Here is an 18,365-nt window from a genome sequence, read left to right as displayed (position 1 = left end):
AACCATTTCTCCATGTTGTATCACAACAGACCCTGCTAAAAAGTCTGTTTCAGTACTATGAACCATGTTTTTCACCACCCAAGCTACCAAGAGTTCTACAATTTGCTTCCTATGAAACAGAGCAGTCTTTGGGGTAAGAAGAGGTCTAAATATTTTCTTCTTTTTATCTTTATAGGCTAGTACTGAACTTAATTCTGTGGGTTAAGAGCACTGTAGATAGTGATATTCCCCTCGCAATTTTTGTTTGTCTAGGTTCTGTTCTTGTTTGAATGTTTCTTCAAGGCTGTCTGGATGGACTGATTTCCTGATTCTTCCCTTGTCTCTCTCCGTTGCTTGTGCACAATGTTTTTGAACTCCACTTCTTTGTCTTCATGTGCAAACATGCACCGGTTGCTCTGCTGTGGAGCAGGAGGTTATAACTTCCTCTAGTCATGCCAAGGGTATCATACTGACAAATTTTTCATCTAAATCTAGTTCCCTGGGTGCTCTAGTGTACATTATTTTCATATTTATGTAACTGCATTTCACTTCCTGTATTTTCGCAAAAGCAAAATGAGGGAGTCAGCAGGTGAGCATTGCTTTCATAGAACCAGCTTGCACATTAAATTAATGGCCTGGGGATCTCTGGTGTCTTGTAAGGTGCTGGAAGGCAGGCTATTAAACCTCCACAACCCCTCCACCAGAAACTTAAACACATACACCAACATGTTCACATCTAGGATCTAAACCAAAAAGAGTTAAAGAGAAATAAAAAATGACTACTTAGTCCCATTGGCTGAATTTGAACCTTGGGGAAGTACCCCTGAGGTCAGTCAATGGAGTTCTCCCCCAAAACCCAAAGAACCTCCAATTAGCAGAGTTTGAAAGAGCTGCTTTAAAAAATCCACTACAAACAATGCACCCAGGCACTATGCAGCATTATCACAAGTGAGTTAGACATAGAAAACGCAGGTAGAATGAAAACCAGAGGGAGGAATATTGCTTAAAGCAACTCACTTTTATTGACAGAGTACTGCAAGGCAAAGAAAAAAATGTCTGCCAGGTTTTTTAAAAAGAAGATATGCAGCAAGAATGATTCATAAAGATCTGCAGTTCAATATATTATTGAAGTTTCAAAGATACTGTCTTATAAATCCAATATTATTTTCTTGTCACATGTACAAAAGCCGAACTTAAGCATAGAACAGAATACAAAATGATGGATTTGCATGTGAGGTTTTGTTGATGGTTCATAATCTAGCCTGTAAACAAGGGAATGCACAGATTCAATTACATAGATTATAGTCGGAGTTGACTAGATTTAAACTTAACTATACCCCAAAGCAAATAAAGAAACCACAAAATACAGATGTGCTCAATATGACATTTTTGAAAAAATCTAAACAATGTTAAACAATACACAGAGAACAAAACACTGACAGATGCCAAGGAAACTGCATTTTATGGCCAAAACTAATTTTGCATTTATGGAGAAGGCATCTGTGAAAACAGTTCTGCATTCTGACCACCCCATATTAATATTTTGGCCAGAAAACATTACAAAGCACTGGCTTTTGTCAGCTTTTTAAAAGATATGTATTTTAAGTGGTGATAAATGTCAGCTGTGAGCCTCATACGAGATCTCACATCAGTCCATGGTAGAGCAACCTATCATTTCCATAGGAAACAATGGTAACAGAAAGGTCCCAGGTATGTTAAAAAATCCAGTCAGCGGCCAAGCTATAAAATCTGCTATCTCTCAGTTCTTCCCTGAGGGAAGGGCAAATTTTCAGCCCATGTTTTTCAGACAGTGTAAATTCTGAATGTAACAAACTGTGTGCAGCACTGCTTTTGCGGCATCGTATTGTTTCTCCGCCTCCCTATCTGTATAGCATTGGCCTTTCACCAGCAAAACTTACAAAAAGGACAGCTGCTTTTTTCACCAGTGGTAATTTAGCATCATTGCTGCTTCATAAAATATAATGCTAACATGTAAGAATGTAATGCTTCAGGGTAAAAAGGAGAAAGATACTTAACCACAGTATTGTGTCATGTTTTAGCAGTGCAGGGCTGTACCGTGAGTAGTATCCTGCGTAAGTAAAATTCACTTCTACCTATACAGGCAAAACTGAACTGTATTTGAAAAGCCATACAATACTGCTCTTTAATGAGAACCCCCAAGATGCTAACTTTCATTGCACAGACAAGAACAAAGTTATCTTATGACTACTCAAGGAAATGGGATCCAGCTAACAGGAGAATAATGACGCCATACGTATATGTAACCAGTACAATCTGAAAATGAAACATTAACCATATTTGTCATATGGAAGTATTTTGCTGGATGCTTCAATGCACAGTTTTCATGTCTTTTTTTTTTCTTTTCCTGTATGAAAATCAAGCTTTTTGCATAATTAACAAAAACACAAAGATATTTACATTTTAAATCCAATCCTTCACCTTCTGATTTTAAAGTGAATTAACCTGTATCTTGCATATTTTAAAAAAATGTCCAGAAAAAAGCTTAGATTTGTAATTCAGAATCTGTACTTTGTAAAAATACTTCCCTTGAACATGAAGTCAGTGCTGACCTCTTCAGGTCATTTGTGAATAACAAAATTCTTCTAAAGAACTCTTAATAAATAAGAACTGAAGGAAAACACAGAAAGAAGAAATACATTACCCCTGTATTGTAAAGTGTTGCCATTTTAAAGCACAGCATAGGTTGAAGAAAAACAGATATGCGTATATCAAAATGCATTTTCATTATGTACCTACAGAACACAAAGTCCTGTCTCTGCTAAAGGCAATACAGTCTCTCTGGCTTTATTGGTACTGCTATTGTATATAGGTTTCCTAAAATACAGTTAATACCTATAGAGATGAATTTTAATGTATAAGAATGTGCTATGTTTCATACAGCAGTAGGATAAGCATTTGAAAAATGTTATGATAATGATTTTAAATAAATCATACATCACTTACAGCGTGTTTGATTCTAAACATAGAAAATTAGATTGTACTTGAAGTGGTGTTGTTCCAATATGACTTAAGTCTCTTTCAGATGTCAAGAAGGTCCTCCCCACTTTCATCACTCTCCACAGTTAACTGTCTTGTCCACCATTTCTTGACTTCAGATCCACAGGAAGCAGCATCAGACATGGGATTCATTTTGCATCCAATAGATTTCACTGTTAAACATCCACCAGAGCGCAGGTTGACTGAAGACCCAGGATGGCTTCTTGGTTTGGGGGCTATGAAATTAAATAGAAAGCTCTATATTAGTTTTGCTTCTTGAACATTTTTGCTTGGAATTCAGGTATACAGAACTAACTGGAGTAGGGTAGCTTTAAAATACTCCAGCTGCTCACCCTGCTCCCAATCCTCTGCTGGCGGAGCAGCTTAGCTGAGCAAGGCTTGACTTCCTTCTGTTGGGGTAGCTGGCATGATAAGTCATTTCTTACCTGCTTAACTGTGAACTTGATGGTTTAAGTAGTACTTACATGAGCTGACATGCTAACAAAATTGTGAAAGGGGTAAGAGCCAGAAAAATGGAGGGAAAAGAGTATTTCTACCCCTAGAAAGTGATATTTGACAATGGCATAGGGGTAGAAGCCAGTGCAAAGTACCAACATGGTTTATGGAACACAAAAATGCACATGTAAGCGTAAGAGAAACACAGTTGAGCTCAATGATGACATTCATGATATTTGTTGGACACTTACCACATACTGGTCTGTACTGTGCAGGGACATACCTCTACTTTTCTGAGGCTGTCACCAAGGAGCATTCAAGATTCCTGTGGCCATGATAAGAACTAAGGGAGTGAACACCCTAAACTCCTCATTTACACTTGGAAAACACACCCAGTTGGCTGCAGCTTGATGATCCTTTCTTAACGAGTTTCCTCTTTAACTCTTTGTGTTCCAAACATATGGCAAACATATGGAACACTACAGACCTCAGTTCAAAGACTCTAAGATAGTGTATGAAAAATAAAAATAAAAAAAACCAAAAACCAAGAAATCCTGCAAATGACCATATTTGGAAACATCTTCCAAGCTTTTTGAATTGGAAGGAAGGAGAGAGAGCTGTATTTCCGCACATTTGAGGGTCAAAAAACTCTGATGTGGATGCAATCTGCAGACAGGAGGTAGGACTGTGAATTATGAAGCTTCTAGTTTTGCTGAATTGTGTGTTTGCATCTCTAACACTCTCTAACATACTTTGCCACAGTCTTGTTATTCTACAGCAATGTTTTAGAGTTTAGGGAACTCTACTGATACACATGTTTCACTCACATGATGGCAAACACCGCGGTCGAATTTTCCACTGAGGTTTCCCAGCATCTGCAGAGTCCTGTCGATAGCCCCCTCTGTCAGAAAGCGTTGGGCTAAGGAGTTGTTGCTGGCTACTTGTCTGAATGGAAGAAAAAAAAAAGAATCTGTTAATGATCCCCACTGCAAGGGGGTGATTCCAATAAGGGTTATCTAGCCTTTCTATTCCATTTCCAAGCTTTGCATACAAATACTAGCAAAAGGTAAGGCAGCAAGGTTTTCATTCTCTGCTGCCCCAACAGTCCACAACTAAAAGGACAAAGAAAAAAGAAAAGACCACTTGGACTCAATTCCATTATGCAGTCACACTAAAACATACAATGTAGCTTTCAGACTTCCACAGTGGAAATCCTTTGTAGTACTTTCTTCATTTCTTACCTTGGAAAGCTCAGGCTCCTACTCATAGGACCCACTATGCCAAATGCTCACTCCCAGTGTAAACAATTACAGAATGCATAACAGGAAAAATTCAAGTTCCTGAACCTATAGAAAATTCACACTAAAGCTGAAAGTTGGTGCTGTAAGTTAGCCCTTTGCAGTGCTAGCAAGACAGCTAAGCCAGGGAATTCCAGCCTTAGGCTATCTTGTCTTTACACCTGAAAGCAAAGACCAGAGCAAAGTAAAATATTGCCTTCAATTTTTCCACTGAAAATAATGTTTAAAAAAGAACAAATAAGAAACATGGTGGTTTTTTGTCTTTGTTTTTTAATTTGCTTTGAGAAGCTGATGGTCTCCTGGTTAACATACCTCCGGCTGTGCACTGTTATCTTGATTAATAGCATTCATATCTTCACTTGGCTGCGTTGTCTCAATGCTGGGAGGATTCAGAAATCGGCTCAACTCCTGCTGTTGACTCTCTCGTAGACTATGAATAATGCTGCACGATTGCTGTTGTTTCTATCAAGGTACAATATGTGACAAAAATGATGTTCTCATTGGCGTATGTCAGTGTTCTTATTTTTTTCCACTCAAAACTTTTAAATATTTAACCAAATATTGAGTGCCAGATGTGGATTCCAGGTGCATCAATAAAGCTTCATGTATCAGATGGCCATCATTTAAATAAAGTGACTTCCAGCATATGTCTGGCCTTTATGCAATACTCGAAGGATAAAATTTACAAAACACATTAAGTGGAAAATGAGTGCTCATAATAACCTAGAATTTGAAAATATGTGAAGTTTTGAATTTAATTGTTAACGTTTCTCCCAAAGAAGAAACAAGGTAGAGATTCGCTAAGATTTACATGAAAGCAGTGAAAAAATTCAGATGGCTTTCATGGACTTTGGAACAGACTTCCAATAAGAATGAATAAAACAGCAGTGGAAACCTTGGGACTGAGTATAGACTTACAATACACACAGAAAAACAAAACCACTGCCATTATGATCATACAATCTAATTTGCTTTTAAATTAAACTAAACAGCCTTTAGGAAGGGTTTTGCTTTCCTGGGTAGTTTTCACAGACTTCCTCTTTAGAGACTAACAAGAGAATTAGAAAATATATCTTAACTTCCATAATTATATTCACTTTATAAAAGGTTCATATAATGTGAAATGATCTGAACCATATTACGAGAGTGGAATGAACAGCATATTTAACACAGTGTAATTCAATATCATAATGAAATGAACAACTGAGTTGAACAAACCCAGAATTGAGAGCTGAGATTAAATTTACTGTCATTACTGTTATAGAGATGGAACCAAAATGTAACTATCAATCTGGATATGCCTTGAACACTAATGTTTCAGCTTGAACGTATATTACATTCATATCATCCAGTTAAGATTTTATAAATTTGCAAACAGAAAAGGCCAGATCTCATAATCATAGGTCTCTAGAGAGAACCTAGATGCACAAGCTTACAAGAAGTAAACTTTATACAAATAATAGAAAAAAAATATGCATCAAAACATGGACTCAGTTTGCCTCATAGCAAATGAAAAATCACTGATCAAAACAGCTACATTTTGACCTTTTATATAAAGATGATATTTTCTAATGAATAAAAGAGGAGAATAACTGCAAAGGGCAATTCAACATTCCTGGAAGTATTTAACATACATTTCATCCAAGACAAAACTTGATCAGCAAATATTGAAGCTATGCAGAACAAAGGCAAAAATATTTCTGAGAATCAGGAGTGCTGCATAAACAGAATACAGAAGCATGAGCTTGGTCTATACAAGAGAATTAAACAGACAGAGATTTCCTGCAGAGCTGAAGCCAAGAGACAGGCCAAGACTTGCGTGCTGTGGCCAGACTCTCCTTCTCCTACAAAAGACAGCTTTAAATTTACTGCAGTTTCTGCTCTGCTTGCCCTGAATTGTGCTTGGAGGGTAGTCTTGTAACAGTGGTCTGGGAGAGCAGGAGTGCCAAAACTGTGCCAAAACTGTGCCAAGGAACATACAACCAGTATGGGTGGTCCGTTGCCAGTCCTGACACAATGATCTGGCCCTACTCAATCTACCAGCACAGACACAGCTACCATGTGCCATGGTTTGTAGACAAGATTTGCATATACAGATTGCTCATTTGTATACAGTTACTGTCGTGGCTCATTCAAATTATGTATCTTGAGACAGATTCCATTTGAAGAGTCATCTACTGGTATCTTATTCATGGTATCTTGTGCCAGCAGAGGCAAGGAAATAATAAAACTATATTTAGATGAAGGATTAAGCCGAGGAGGTTTCATCAAATTACGTTGTTTTTTTTCCTCATTCCTTTGACTTCGGACTTTGCACATACATCTTCCTGCTCTATTGAAGAGATAGATAAATTTTTGGCAGGAAGACAGCTTTTGACTTCAAAAGATGCTTATTTTTGTAATTCTGTGAATTGAGCTGTAGGCATAATTTTTTGCTGAGTTAGCAACAGCTACATTCTTTTTCACATAAATATCATCATGGCTCCAGAGTAAATTAAGCATTGTGACAGCAAATTCTAGCTTTGCTGAAATGTACAATTTATTGCAATCATTTAGATTCTGTTTTAGCTTGACTTACTGCTCTGATTCTCTTTAAGCACTTCTTCAGCCACATGCGTATGGTCTGTTTGGCTACCTCCTCTTCTATTGTATATTCTAGTTGTTCCCTAGCGAGCAGCTCTTCCAGTTGAAGACTTTTTCTAATATCAACAGACCTGTAAGAAAGCATGCTGGAAGAAAAAAGATATTGCGCTTTTAAAATGTTGGTGCAAATCCAATACAGTTTAGAAAATCAAAACTCATAATTAAGACATAATAGCAAAAATACATAACTTAGGCATGTGCCTTCAGATCTGAAGCTTAAAAACACTGAAATAATTCTGGAGGAGAATTGTTCTCAAAACAAATGAATCAGCTACATCCAGTGCAGATTATTTGCTGAACTGTAAGCAACTAACGCATTTGTAGTTTTGGTGGGCTATTTTTTTCTTTCTTTCTTTCTTTTTTTTTTTTTTGTAAGCTTAGACAATTCTATGAGTCTGTAACATTCTCATTTCTACTTTCATATACACTGTCTAGTTCCTACAAGTGCGAGGACGTTTTTGCCTTGCTTGGGTTTCAAGGACAACATAGGATTTCTCGTTAGGACAACTGTCTCAAACAGAAATGTTAAAATTATTTAGAGCTGATTCCCTCAGAGGTAGTACCTCTGTGGCTACCAATCCTTCCCAAACCTATTTAGTATCTTTTAGCCTAGAGGGAAATACACGACATCACGTGCATTCTACAAATCTAGAGAAAATTTCACACTACCTCAGCACATCATGGAAAGTGACATCACCGCCATTATGGAGCCGTTCCATTTCGTAGCACATGTGCTTGAACAACAGCTTGTCCTTGTCAAGATCTACCTCCAGCCTGCCACGCAGAAGCCTCAGCAGAAATTTCACTCGGAAGGTAGGAATTACTCCCTGGGTAAAATTGCATAATAGCTGGTAAATTGTTATTGTGATATAACAATCAACTGAGACGTTCAATTACATCAGTGAGAGAAACACCATTTCTCCAAAGATTCCATGTCAAATCCTGGACTGTTATAGTCAAACTGAAAACATTACCAGATAATACATGCATTCAGTTACTCGTAGCTTGTGGAATTCTTTGCTGTTATTTTACTGATATACAATGAAAATCTGTGCTGTTCATTTTGTCAGAATTTTTCAAAATTCCTTGGGCTACTTAGTTTCCCTATTTGCATTAATCTGAAATGAGATTTATACGTCCAAAATGCTGCCTTTGAAGAACTGAAACTGAGCTAGAATTTCCACTTTCACAGCCAGAACTTCATTTGTAAAACTGTTTCTTTCTATCTGCATCTTTGGACAGGATGCCCTCTGTATCCCTGCGTCCCAGCCCCTGCTCCAGCAGCACCACCCAGAGGCAGGGTGCCCAGGCCCATGGTCAGGCAGCTTCTGGAGAGCTGCAGGGAGGAGACCCCACAGCCTCTGGGCAGCCTGTGCCAGTGCTGCCAGTGCTCCGGCATCTGCACAGCACAGCACTGCTCCTGGTGTTCAGAGGGAGCCTCCTGGGATACAGTTTGCACCCTCAGCTTCATGTCCTGGCACTGGGCACCACTGAGAAGAACCTGTCTCTGTTCTCTGTGCAACCTCCCTTCAGGTAATTGTAGGCACTGATGAGATGATCCCTGAGCCTCCTCTTCTCCTGTATGAACAGTTCCAGATCTCTCAGCTTCTCCTCATAGCAGAGATGCTCCAGGTCCTCAGTCATCTCTGTTGTAATTTGCTGCACTATCTCAAGCAGATCCATGTCTCTCATACTGCTGAGCACGACACTGAATGCAGTACTCCAGGTGTGGCCTCACCAATGGCAGTTGATTTGCTGACAACACTCCTCATGCAGCCTAGAATACCACCAGCCTTCTTTGCTGCTAGGGCACATTGCTGGTTCATGCTTAACTTGATATCTGCCAGCAGACCCTAATTCTTTTCTGCAGAGGTGCTTTTCAGATGGGTACTCCCCAGCTGTTTTTTTTTTTCTCCCCAGTTGCACAACTACATATTTCCCCTTGTTGCATTTAATAAGATCTCTGTCAGTCCATTTCTCCAGGTCTCTTTGGATGGCAGCATGACTCTCTGGCATATCAGACACTCCCTGAGTTTTGTGTCACCTGCAAACTTGCTAAGCATGCACTCTGCCCATCATTCAGATTGTTGCTGGCCTCCAACTAGGGTTTGTGCCCCTGATCACCATCTTCTGGGCTTAGCTGTTCAGCAGCATTCCAATCCATCCTGCTGTCTGCCCATCCAGCCCATAATTTGTTTCCTCGTGAGGAACTTATTTGAGACAGCATCAAAATCTCAGCAAAGCACTTCTGAAGATCAGACAAAAAAATGGATGTGAGCTTGCGAACTGGAGATAATGGAATGACACTTGTGAAGCTGGGACTAAAAATGCTACTGCATTGATCCTCTGAATATTTACATTTATTTCTAAGTCTACTACCATCAACACTTTACTGTTGTAAAGAACACGGGTTAGTATTTGATACATCATCAACAATGTTAGATCACGTTCACTGAGCTTTCAAAATCTGGGCAGTAATTGCTCAGTGAGTTTCTTCAGCACACTTTGTTTCCCCCATAAAATTTTTCAATGGAAAAAAAAAAAAAACCAAAACAACACCTAAACATTTATTATTGGATTTCTTTGCTCGCTTTAAAGTTTCTTACCTCTCTCTTGTCATCAACCATGTTCCAAATAATTTGAAAATGCCTAAGATCATTATAACTTAAAAGTTGGTCTTCTTCAGTTGAGTAAAACAATGAGAAATTCTCCACAATAATAGCTAAAAAAACCACAAATGTAAAATATACCATAAATAAAGCATATAGTAACATTCTAACTGATGAACTGTAAGCAACAATGAATTCCAACAAACTGTGAATTGTTGTGCAAGCTTCATCCCAATGATTAGATGAGCATTTTCAATGGGCAATATGTTATCATGGTACATACATACTCATTGTGCTTACTTTTTAAAAAGCTGTGCTTAAATGCCTAATTGAACATTTTATAAAATTGATCAGAAGAATTCCTACAATACTGGAAAGATATAAAACGGAGTATAAAGAAGTTCAGAAAATAATACATGTATAATTATACTCGGCAAATATAACATATCCCTTTGTTGAAAAAATTTGTGTTCCCAAACTACTGAAGTTTTAACATACACCATGACAGAGAATTATCACTAGCATGCTATGAATATAATTATGAAGGTATAAGGTAAATTCATATCTGAACAGCACAACAGGCACAAGTCTAATATATTACATGTAAGACTGACACTTGTTTTTATTGCATATTTTCACTTACCAACAAGCAAATTTAGCATGATATATGCAATGATGACATAAAATGAACAGAAATACATAAGAGCACCAGCATAATTTCCACAGTCTGTTTTCCAGTAGGTGCTGTTATCTGGCGTACAAAATGGGGGCTGAACCTTGAAAACCCAAGAAGAAAAAGTCAGTCAATAACACTAGCACATACAAGGCACACTGTGTGTTTGTACTGCTGAAAAGAAACAAATTGGTGCTCTGAAATATGGCTTTCAGAAAGCTTTTCTGTACATTAATTTTAAGAAGGAAGCAAAAAATGTGATTTTCATTGCAATGGAACCCACAGGCAGATATTTACTTAAGCAAAATAAAATAATTCAAGGACAAATGCTGAGGTCGTTATGACCAGCATTTACCTTTCAGGTCGTTTGAGCAGTCCTTTTGCCACAATCAAAGCAGAGATAACAGTGGAAAAGTGATTTACTGCACTTTACATTCAGAAAGCATATTTTGATTTTAAAATCACGTAACAGCCTACTCCCATGAAATTTTACAATGTTAGTCTGTGATTTGATCTGCAATTTTTGTGTCATGTGCTGAACTTAGTGAACATTGCATCTCTTGAAGAGATAAAGGCAGTCGCACTGCTCCTTGTACCTCTCTAAGGTACTAGAAACACACTGTGATGCAAGGATGTTACCTATTCCTTGCCTAGTTAATCTCTGTTAGTATTGTATTTACCATGCAGTCATGCATAATTTTGTTCCAGTCTTCTCCGGTAACTATTCTGAAGAGTACAGTAATAGCCTTACCAGCTGATGAGAAATTTGCATGCCTGTTTTAAACAAAAAGAGAGAGTGATCATTTGATGTTGCAGGAGAAACTTATGGCAAGAAAAAAAAGGCAAACCATTTTCATTTTCTACTGTTCTATTATTTGGAACTGAAAACAGTTACAGTACTATCTGCACAAGCTCATTGAATTATTTATTCCATGACTTAAGACACAACAACCGAAATGTAGCTCAGACACAGGTCTGAATATCTTGCCTTATTTTATTACAGAGCAAAAGAAGACTCAAAGCCAGATCCTATTTCCTGTCCCTGCTCTCTCCTTGAAGTCTGAAGTACTGATTGGGAAATTCCCAGGAACAACCCCATGAGGTACTGTACCTATTAATGTTCTCTCCATATTTCACCGTACCAAATAAAACTACTCCAGCAAAAGCGTAACAAAGAAGCAGTAAGAACATTCCCACTATGATGAAGAAACTCTTGTACATGCTGACAACCACAGTCAGGAGCAGCATTTTTAGTGTAACCTGGAAGGACAGAGAAAAAGCAATTCACAGTGTCACTCAGGAAACCAGAGAGATGAGTGAAAAGTGAGTCACTGCAGTTGCCATTTTGACATATAAGCTAATGGAAGAAGCCAGTGAAACAGTACATTATAAATCTGATTGAAAGTCAACATTTTGTATCCTCCTCTGAAATTCAGTGCACTTTCTACATGTTCAAAATATCAGCCCATCCTCAAACAGTATCTGTAAATAACTCTGTGTAGGATAAGATGACAACAATACAGAATAAGCTCTACTATGGATTGATGTTCACTGCAAGTACGAAAGTTAGCATTGTATGAATGGTGCTGTAGTAAACTACTTAGAGCTTACCCAAAAAATTGTGCTGATGTACAGAGAAGGGGATCTCCTTAAGATCAGTATGATTGATTAAACAGATTGATTAAACTAGCTAATTTTTCATGCAAGTTGGCCAAAGAGCTTAAGAAGATACTGTAATTCTGAAAATTACATAGGCAATAGGTATATATTACTTTTCCATGCAGCTGCATTGAACATTTTACTCTTTGTAACAGTATCACCTTAGATTGCCTTAAAATCCTTAAACACTTTGGATGCTAAAGAAAATTCTCTTTAATGGAACTGAGGTATCAATTTTCTTTAGAATCATGCCAAACTGGTAACTCATGCTGACTTTCAAGCATTGCATCGCACCAAATAAGTTGGTGAGACTGATGCAGCTCCTTACATAAAAGCACAAATGGCTGGGTTAAAACCTTGAAAAAGCTTCAGAATCAATCAGTAAGCTTTGAAGGCAATCACTTGGTCTGTCTGCATTAGGAGAAGCAAGGATTTTCATTTGATTTCCAAAGATCTACAGGCTCTGTGTAGTTTGATGGCAGAACTTTTCTTTATCTTTACTGATCAAGCCCTCTGTCTTGCTGTTCTTAAACCTGGCAATCCACTATAGTGATCTTCACTTTTCGTCACATTTACCTTAATATGTCAGACTTCACAGAAAATGTTTTGATAATCCAAGTTCCACAGCTAGACAATGCAGAATGGCACCACTTGTTAAAAAAAACTTGCTTGTTTCCTGCCTATTCTAATTCTGCTAGTCTACCCTAATGACATCACAACAAATCTCAGCATGAAATAAATAAAAACTTTAGAAATGACTTGCTTTGTAGCCATCCTGATGCTTCCAGAAGAATAACTTGGTCCAATATTTTTAAAATTGAAGAGAAATCCTGTACTGTTATAAAAGATACAGTGCTAAAGGCACAGGTCATCGACCTGCATTCTGGAAGACAAAACTTCTATTACACAGCACTATCATAACAAGGCTAATAGATCTTCCACCACTTCACTAGTTTTGCAGAGAAAATAAATATATAGCATGCACATCACACCACAATGAAATGGAAAAGAGTGAAAGTAGGATATATGCTCAGAGTTTTAGAGAACATTTTAAAAAATTCTGCTCAGCATTGCAGAGGCATATTTATTTTACAAAAAGGGCAGCTTTTCCAGTAATTGCAATGTTTTGTTATTATCTAATGTACATAAAAACCCTGACATTTTAAAGACAGCATGTAAAATTAGAGACTTCTGCTTGAGGTCTCTTTTTGGCATATAAGTTGGAGCCTTATAGAACGTGCATTAGAGATGAATAGCAACTACTCTTTTAGTCTATATATGAACATTGCAATGGTTGTAGTTCTGAACTTATACTTACATGCTTTCCACAAATAGAGAAAAATCTGAAGACAATAACACATGCCCCCATCATATATGTGTATGCATTCTGGAACAGAAACATGAATACGTAACTATCCCATGCTGATCTCCTGGAAAATAAGGCAGTCACCATACACAAACTAGTAGCAACTATTTAAATAAGAACAGTGGGGCAGTACGAAAATAACTGAAGATGCTCTACCTCTTTGAAAACACTGACCCAGAGTCCACACATATATAACTAAAAAGACATCTGGTCCTTTATTAGATTGGCTATAATTATACCCAGTTGCCCTGGACTACTTGTCTAGGCAGCTGCTTGCCTAAAGAAACTCCTCAGACCTTTATAACTTCTCAGCAGCAGGGAGTAAAGTGAGGATGCCAGAGCAAAAGCACAGCCGCACAGAACAGGCTTTCCCCCAGTGAAGCTTGGGGAAAGAGAGAAACCCCAGTCATTACAGGGAGGTGACTTCAGCAGTTGGCAATTAGTGACAAGCATCAACAATCCCTTCGCCTCCCTTCATAAATAAGGGAGCCAACATTGCAGCAAACATTAAAAAAAAATTGGGGAAGGGTTGATTTCTTCCCCTCTCCTCCATGAAGGATTTCTTCTTTCTTAATCAATATCAGACTAGAATCACTGCTGGGTTTGGGACAGATAGCACTGTTCAATAGTTTTCACCCTATGCCTTCTTTCAGTCTTTTGCTCCTATATAGATACTGTGCTCTGTCTCTTACTTGCTTCTTACGAGACTCCTGCTGGCAAGAACTTAGTCTTTTCAGGTTACTTCCTTTTCTCATTCACATTCCTTCTAAAGACTTCAGTTTTCTACCATACTTACAGACCCTACCTCATACCACTCAGATGACTTTCTTACTTCAATGTCCAAGAGAAGGATTTCTTATTCTTAGAAACAAAGTTCATTTGTGTCACAGAATTACATAATGGCCAGGGTTGGAAGGGACCTCAAGGATCATGAATCTTCAACCCCCTGCCACATGCAGGGCCACCAACCTCCCCATTTAATACTAGACCAGGCTGCCCAGGGCCCCATCCAACCTGGCCTTGAACATCTCCAGGGATGGAGCATCCACAACCTCTCTGGGCAGCCTGTTCCAGCACCTCACCACTCTCATAATAAAGAACTTCCCCTGACATCCAACCGCAGTCTTCCCTCCCTCAACATAAAACCATTTCCCCTTGTCCTGCTGTTATCAACCCTTTCAAAGAGTTGATTCCTCTCCTATTCGTAGGCTCCCTTTAGGTACTGAAAGGCTACAATGAGGTCACCCCACAGCCTTCTTTTCTCCAGGCTGAACAAGCCCAGTTCCCTCAGCCTGTCTTTGTAAGGGAGGTGCTCCAGCCCCCTAATCATCTTTGTGGCCCTCCTCTGGACCCTCTCCAACAGCTCTCTGTCTTTTTTGTACTGGGGGCTCCAGACCTGTACACAGTACTTTACATGGGGCTTCACAAGAGCACAGTAGAGGGGGACAATCACCTTCCTGTCGCTGCTGGGCACCCTTCTTCTAATGGAGCCCAGCATACCATTTGCAAGAGTAGCATACAGTTTCATTTGTATTTCAGCCTTACATTTATTAAACAAGCAAGAGTTTATCTGGATGTAGTGTACTAGTGATTCTACTGCTGGTGCTTAACAGATGAAATTAAGTTTATGCACTGGAACTGCATTTTTTAAATCTCACCAGCAAGGCAAAGTGAAGTATCACCCATATAACTCCAAGAGATGTCACTAAGAGATCATATCGATTTCTTCTGCTTTGCCAGAAGCCAGAAGGTGACATGGCAATAATCTTCATTGTGACCTACAGATTAAAAAAAAAATTTCAATTTCAGAATTATTATTTCTTACTATAGGGACCTCTTCTATCCTCTGAAATATCTGATGGAGTACCAAAAGAGTGAAGCTGAACATCCCAGACAGAATGTTCAATGTATAAATTGCTAAGGTGAAATGGGTTTAAGACTTCTTGTAGTTAAGCATTATGAAGGTAAAAATGATTACACTGATAATATGTAGCTAAAGGAGGCATTAGTATGTTATATAGCTGTCCATTAAAGCTGCTAAATTCACAAAAGCATATGTGAACTCAAGAGTATAGTTGTGTTCTGCATCTCCTATATATCAAATTAATTAAAAAGCATTCCCATATTGCAAATATTCATTTCTTTAAGGAATGATCTGTACCCAGCACCATCTGTACTCAGAAGTGGATAAAAAAGAAAACTAAGAACAGTAAAGGCAGTACATTTCACAATGTTCCCGGTAAAAACCGCAGCAAAAAGTAAAGGCAGTACATTTCACAATGTTCCCAGTAAAAACTGCAGCAAAAGTGCTTGACATTTCCAAAATAGGTAACAGAAGTGCAGGCATGAAGCTTAAGAATAGATGCTGATAGGAAAGTCAGAAGTAACAGACACTGAGGTGGAGTGATGCAGGCACAGGGGATGCCAGAGAGTTTCTTGTACTCAATTCACATCAAACATCAAAGCAATTGAAGTGTTTCTACATAGAGGGAAAAACTGTCAGGTATTCATTACATGATTTTTTTTTTTTTCATCCCAGCTTGCAATGCTGCCACTTTGCAGTATTCTTTAAACTTCTGCAAAACAAACTGTATATAAAGGGACAGTAGGTTATAGCAAAAATCTGATTTTCCAATTAGTTTTCTTCAGTAGAAGAGTTTCTGAAGCCTGATTACAGAGTAAAGAATAGAGCCTCTCAACCTCTAACTATCATTTGAAGTAGTACCTAAGAGTGTCTTGCCTCACCTCTCTCCAGTTAGCTGAGGTGCCCTGGCATATCAGAAATAGCTGTGTGGGGTTGGCAAAGATAACACATCACCTCCAAACATCCTTACTCTGCTGTAGCAGCTCAGGGAGGTAAGAGGAGGTCAGCTAACAGACAGAGCAACTCTTGTTGATGCCCATCACTCCACATCTCACCTGATTAGAGTCACAGACAGAACACCCACCTCACCTACATTCAGGTGTTTATAATCTTGACCTGAATACCACTGCATGCAAATAAAAAAATCACATATCACTTTACTCTGTGATCATCAGTTCTGCAACAAAAGTGAGATCTCTGAAGTTCTTCCTATTCTTCTATTCCACATACACAAAGGTTTAGACCAGAATCAGGACTCCTTACACTGGACACGGGGCCATTAAGAAGGCAGAAAGGCTTGGTCTTCCTCAAGTATTAAGTCCATAATGGTAACAGACAATGCAGTATGCACAGCAGACCCCATAACATCACTTTGCTGCATTAGGGAAGATTCGGGGCACAAAGCTGCTTTCTAACTCCATGACCTGAGTGCACTCACAATGTGATAGCTTGCCTGTTGAGACAGTCCTGGCTCTGACAAAGTCTCTTTTAAAATCTAGAAGTGTATTTGTTTCCCTTGGCAGTTCAAAAGAAAAAGTATTTTTGAAGACATAGTTATTGGGTAAATTAAAATCAGTCTGTGTACGATACAAATCAAACTTTTCCATGTTTGCTGAATCTCTCAAGAGACACTGATTTCTCCTGGGTAGAGGAAAAAGAAGCAACAACATGGGCATATTCTACCTACAGCTGCTACAAGGTATTCGCTTCATTGCCTATTCATCACTGCTGGCAAAACCTATCACTGGAACATAGGAACTGTCATATTGGATTAGAGTGGTGGGAAATCTAGTTCACTATCCTGTCTATGATAGTGGTCAGTATCAGCTATTCAGCAGTGACTGAAAAGAAAAAATACTCAACAACAAACTTAGAATTCTGTACTAACCTACCCACAGAGGAAGAATCTTATTTAATGTTTAATGTGCTTTGCTACACTATGGATATCGTTATATAGAAAAAAAAAATAAATAGAAAGAATTACAGAGTTTAAAATGCGTTCAAGTCCTTAGATTCCAGGCTTATAAAAACAGGTTATTTACAGTTGCAGAGTTGATTGTGATGACACATTTTTCACTTACCGCACAAGATTCAAATCTATTCAACAAAAGACAGACAATGCTGATATTTGACATAGCTTATTGAAAGGTATTACAATGAAATCATACCAACAACTGTGAGTGGTATGATGATGTCTACAGCTACAGAATAGTGAGGGTTAACAATGCACCAAAAGTCTGGGCAAGATAAAATCAAACAAGAACTCTGTCAGACAGGTATTATGTTGTACAGAATGAATTTGAGATGTTCTAAAACCAATAAAAATAAAAGCTTTCACTGGGTTCACCAAAAATACAAGCTGAAATGATCAGAGTTGAGTGTGTATATACAAAAGGCCTCAGGCTCAAGATAGCAGAGCTGTATGACTGCAATAAACGAAAAGTTTACTTCTACAATATGTGTTTCAAGGCAAGCAATGTGAAGAATCCCAAGTGTGCATGTATTGAAATAAAAACCAGTGAAGAACAAGACAGCATTCCTAAAGCCAAAATAGAATATATACATACTGTTCTTAATCTCAAGAACTTATAAAACATATTACTTTACCTCAAGGACAAAAATGAAGGTGAAAACAACAGACATTGTTGCTAAAGGAACAGTCACTGGATCTGCAGCATCCCACTGAAATGCAAACAAAATCCGCTCATAGAAGAGTAGATGTTAAGCAGAAATAAATGTCTATTCAGTGGTTACTTTTATTAAAATATTTATTAATGAATAGATTTCACTTTAATATATA

At 38.2% G+C, this 18,365-nt stretch overlaps 1 protein-coding gene across 1 annotated transcript in view; it reads right to left on the bottom strand.

The window, feature by feature from the left end:
* Window positions 1-1,062: 1,062 nt before the first annotated feature.
* Window positions 1,063-18,365, bottom strand: part of NALCN (sodium leak channel, non-selective) — a 215,303-nt gene continuing 198,000 nt past the window's right edge. Inside the window, exons 33-44 of the mRNA XM_042810179.1 lie at window positions 18,173-18,247; window positions 15,360-15,479; window positions 13,654-13,722; window positions 11,788-11,936; window positions 11,357-11,450; window positions 10,647-10,779; window positions 10,001-10,116; window positions 8,064-8,221; window positions 7,330-7,480; window positions 5,064-5,213; window positions 4,281-4,398; window positions 1,063-3,233 (exon numbers count right to left, since the gene is read on the bottom strand). Coding sequence (XP_042666113.1) covers window positions 3,040-3,233; window positions 4,281-4,398; window positions 5,064-5,213; window positions 7,330-7,480; window positions 8,064-8,221; window positions 10,001-10,116; window positions 10,647-10,779; window positions 11,357-11,450; window positions 11,788-11,936; window positions 13,654-13,722; window positions 15,360-15,479; window positions 18,173-18,247 — 1,527 coding nt within the window. The 3' untranslated portion in view covers window positions 1,063-3,039. The remainder of the gene's footprint in view (window positions 3,234-4,280; window positions 4,399-5,063; window positions 5,214-7,329; window positions 7,481-8,063; window positions 8,222-10,000; window positions 10,117-10,646; window positions 10,780-11,356; window positions 11,451-11,787; window positions 11,937-13,653; window positions 13,723-15,359; window positions 15,480-18,172; window positions 18,248-18,365) is intronic.

Source organism: Centrocercus urophasianus, unplaced genomic scaffold (genome assembly GCF_019232065.1).
Source record: "Centrocercus urophasianus isolate 14NV4802_14NV808 unplaced genomic scaffold, USGS_Curo_1.0 seq_12, whole genome shotgun sequence".
NCBI lineage: Eukaryota > Metazoa > Chordata > Aves > Galliformes > Phasianidae > Centrocercus > Centrocercus urophasianus.
This window is presented reverse-complemented; position numbering and strand designations above follow the sequence as displayed.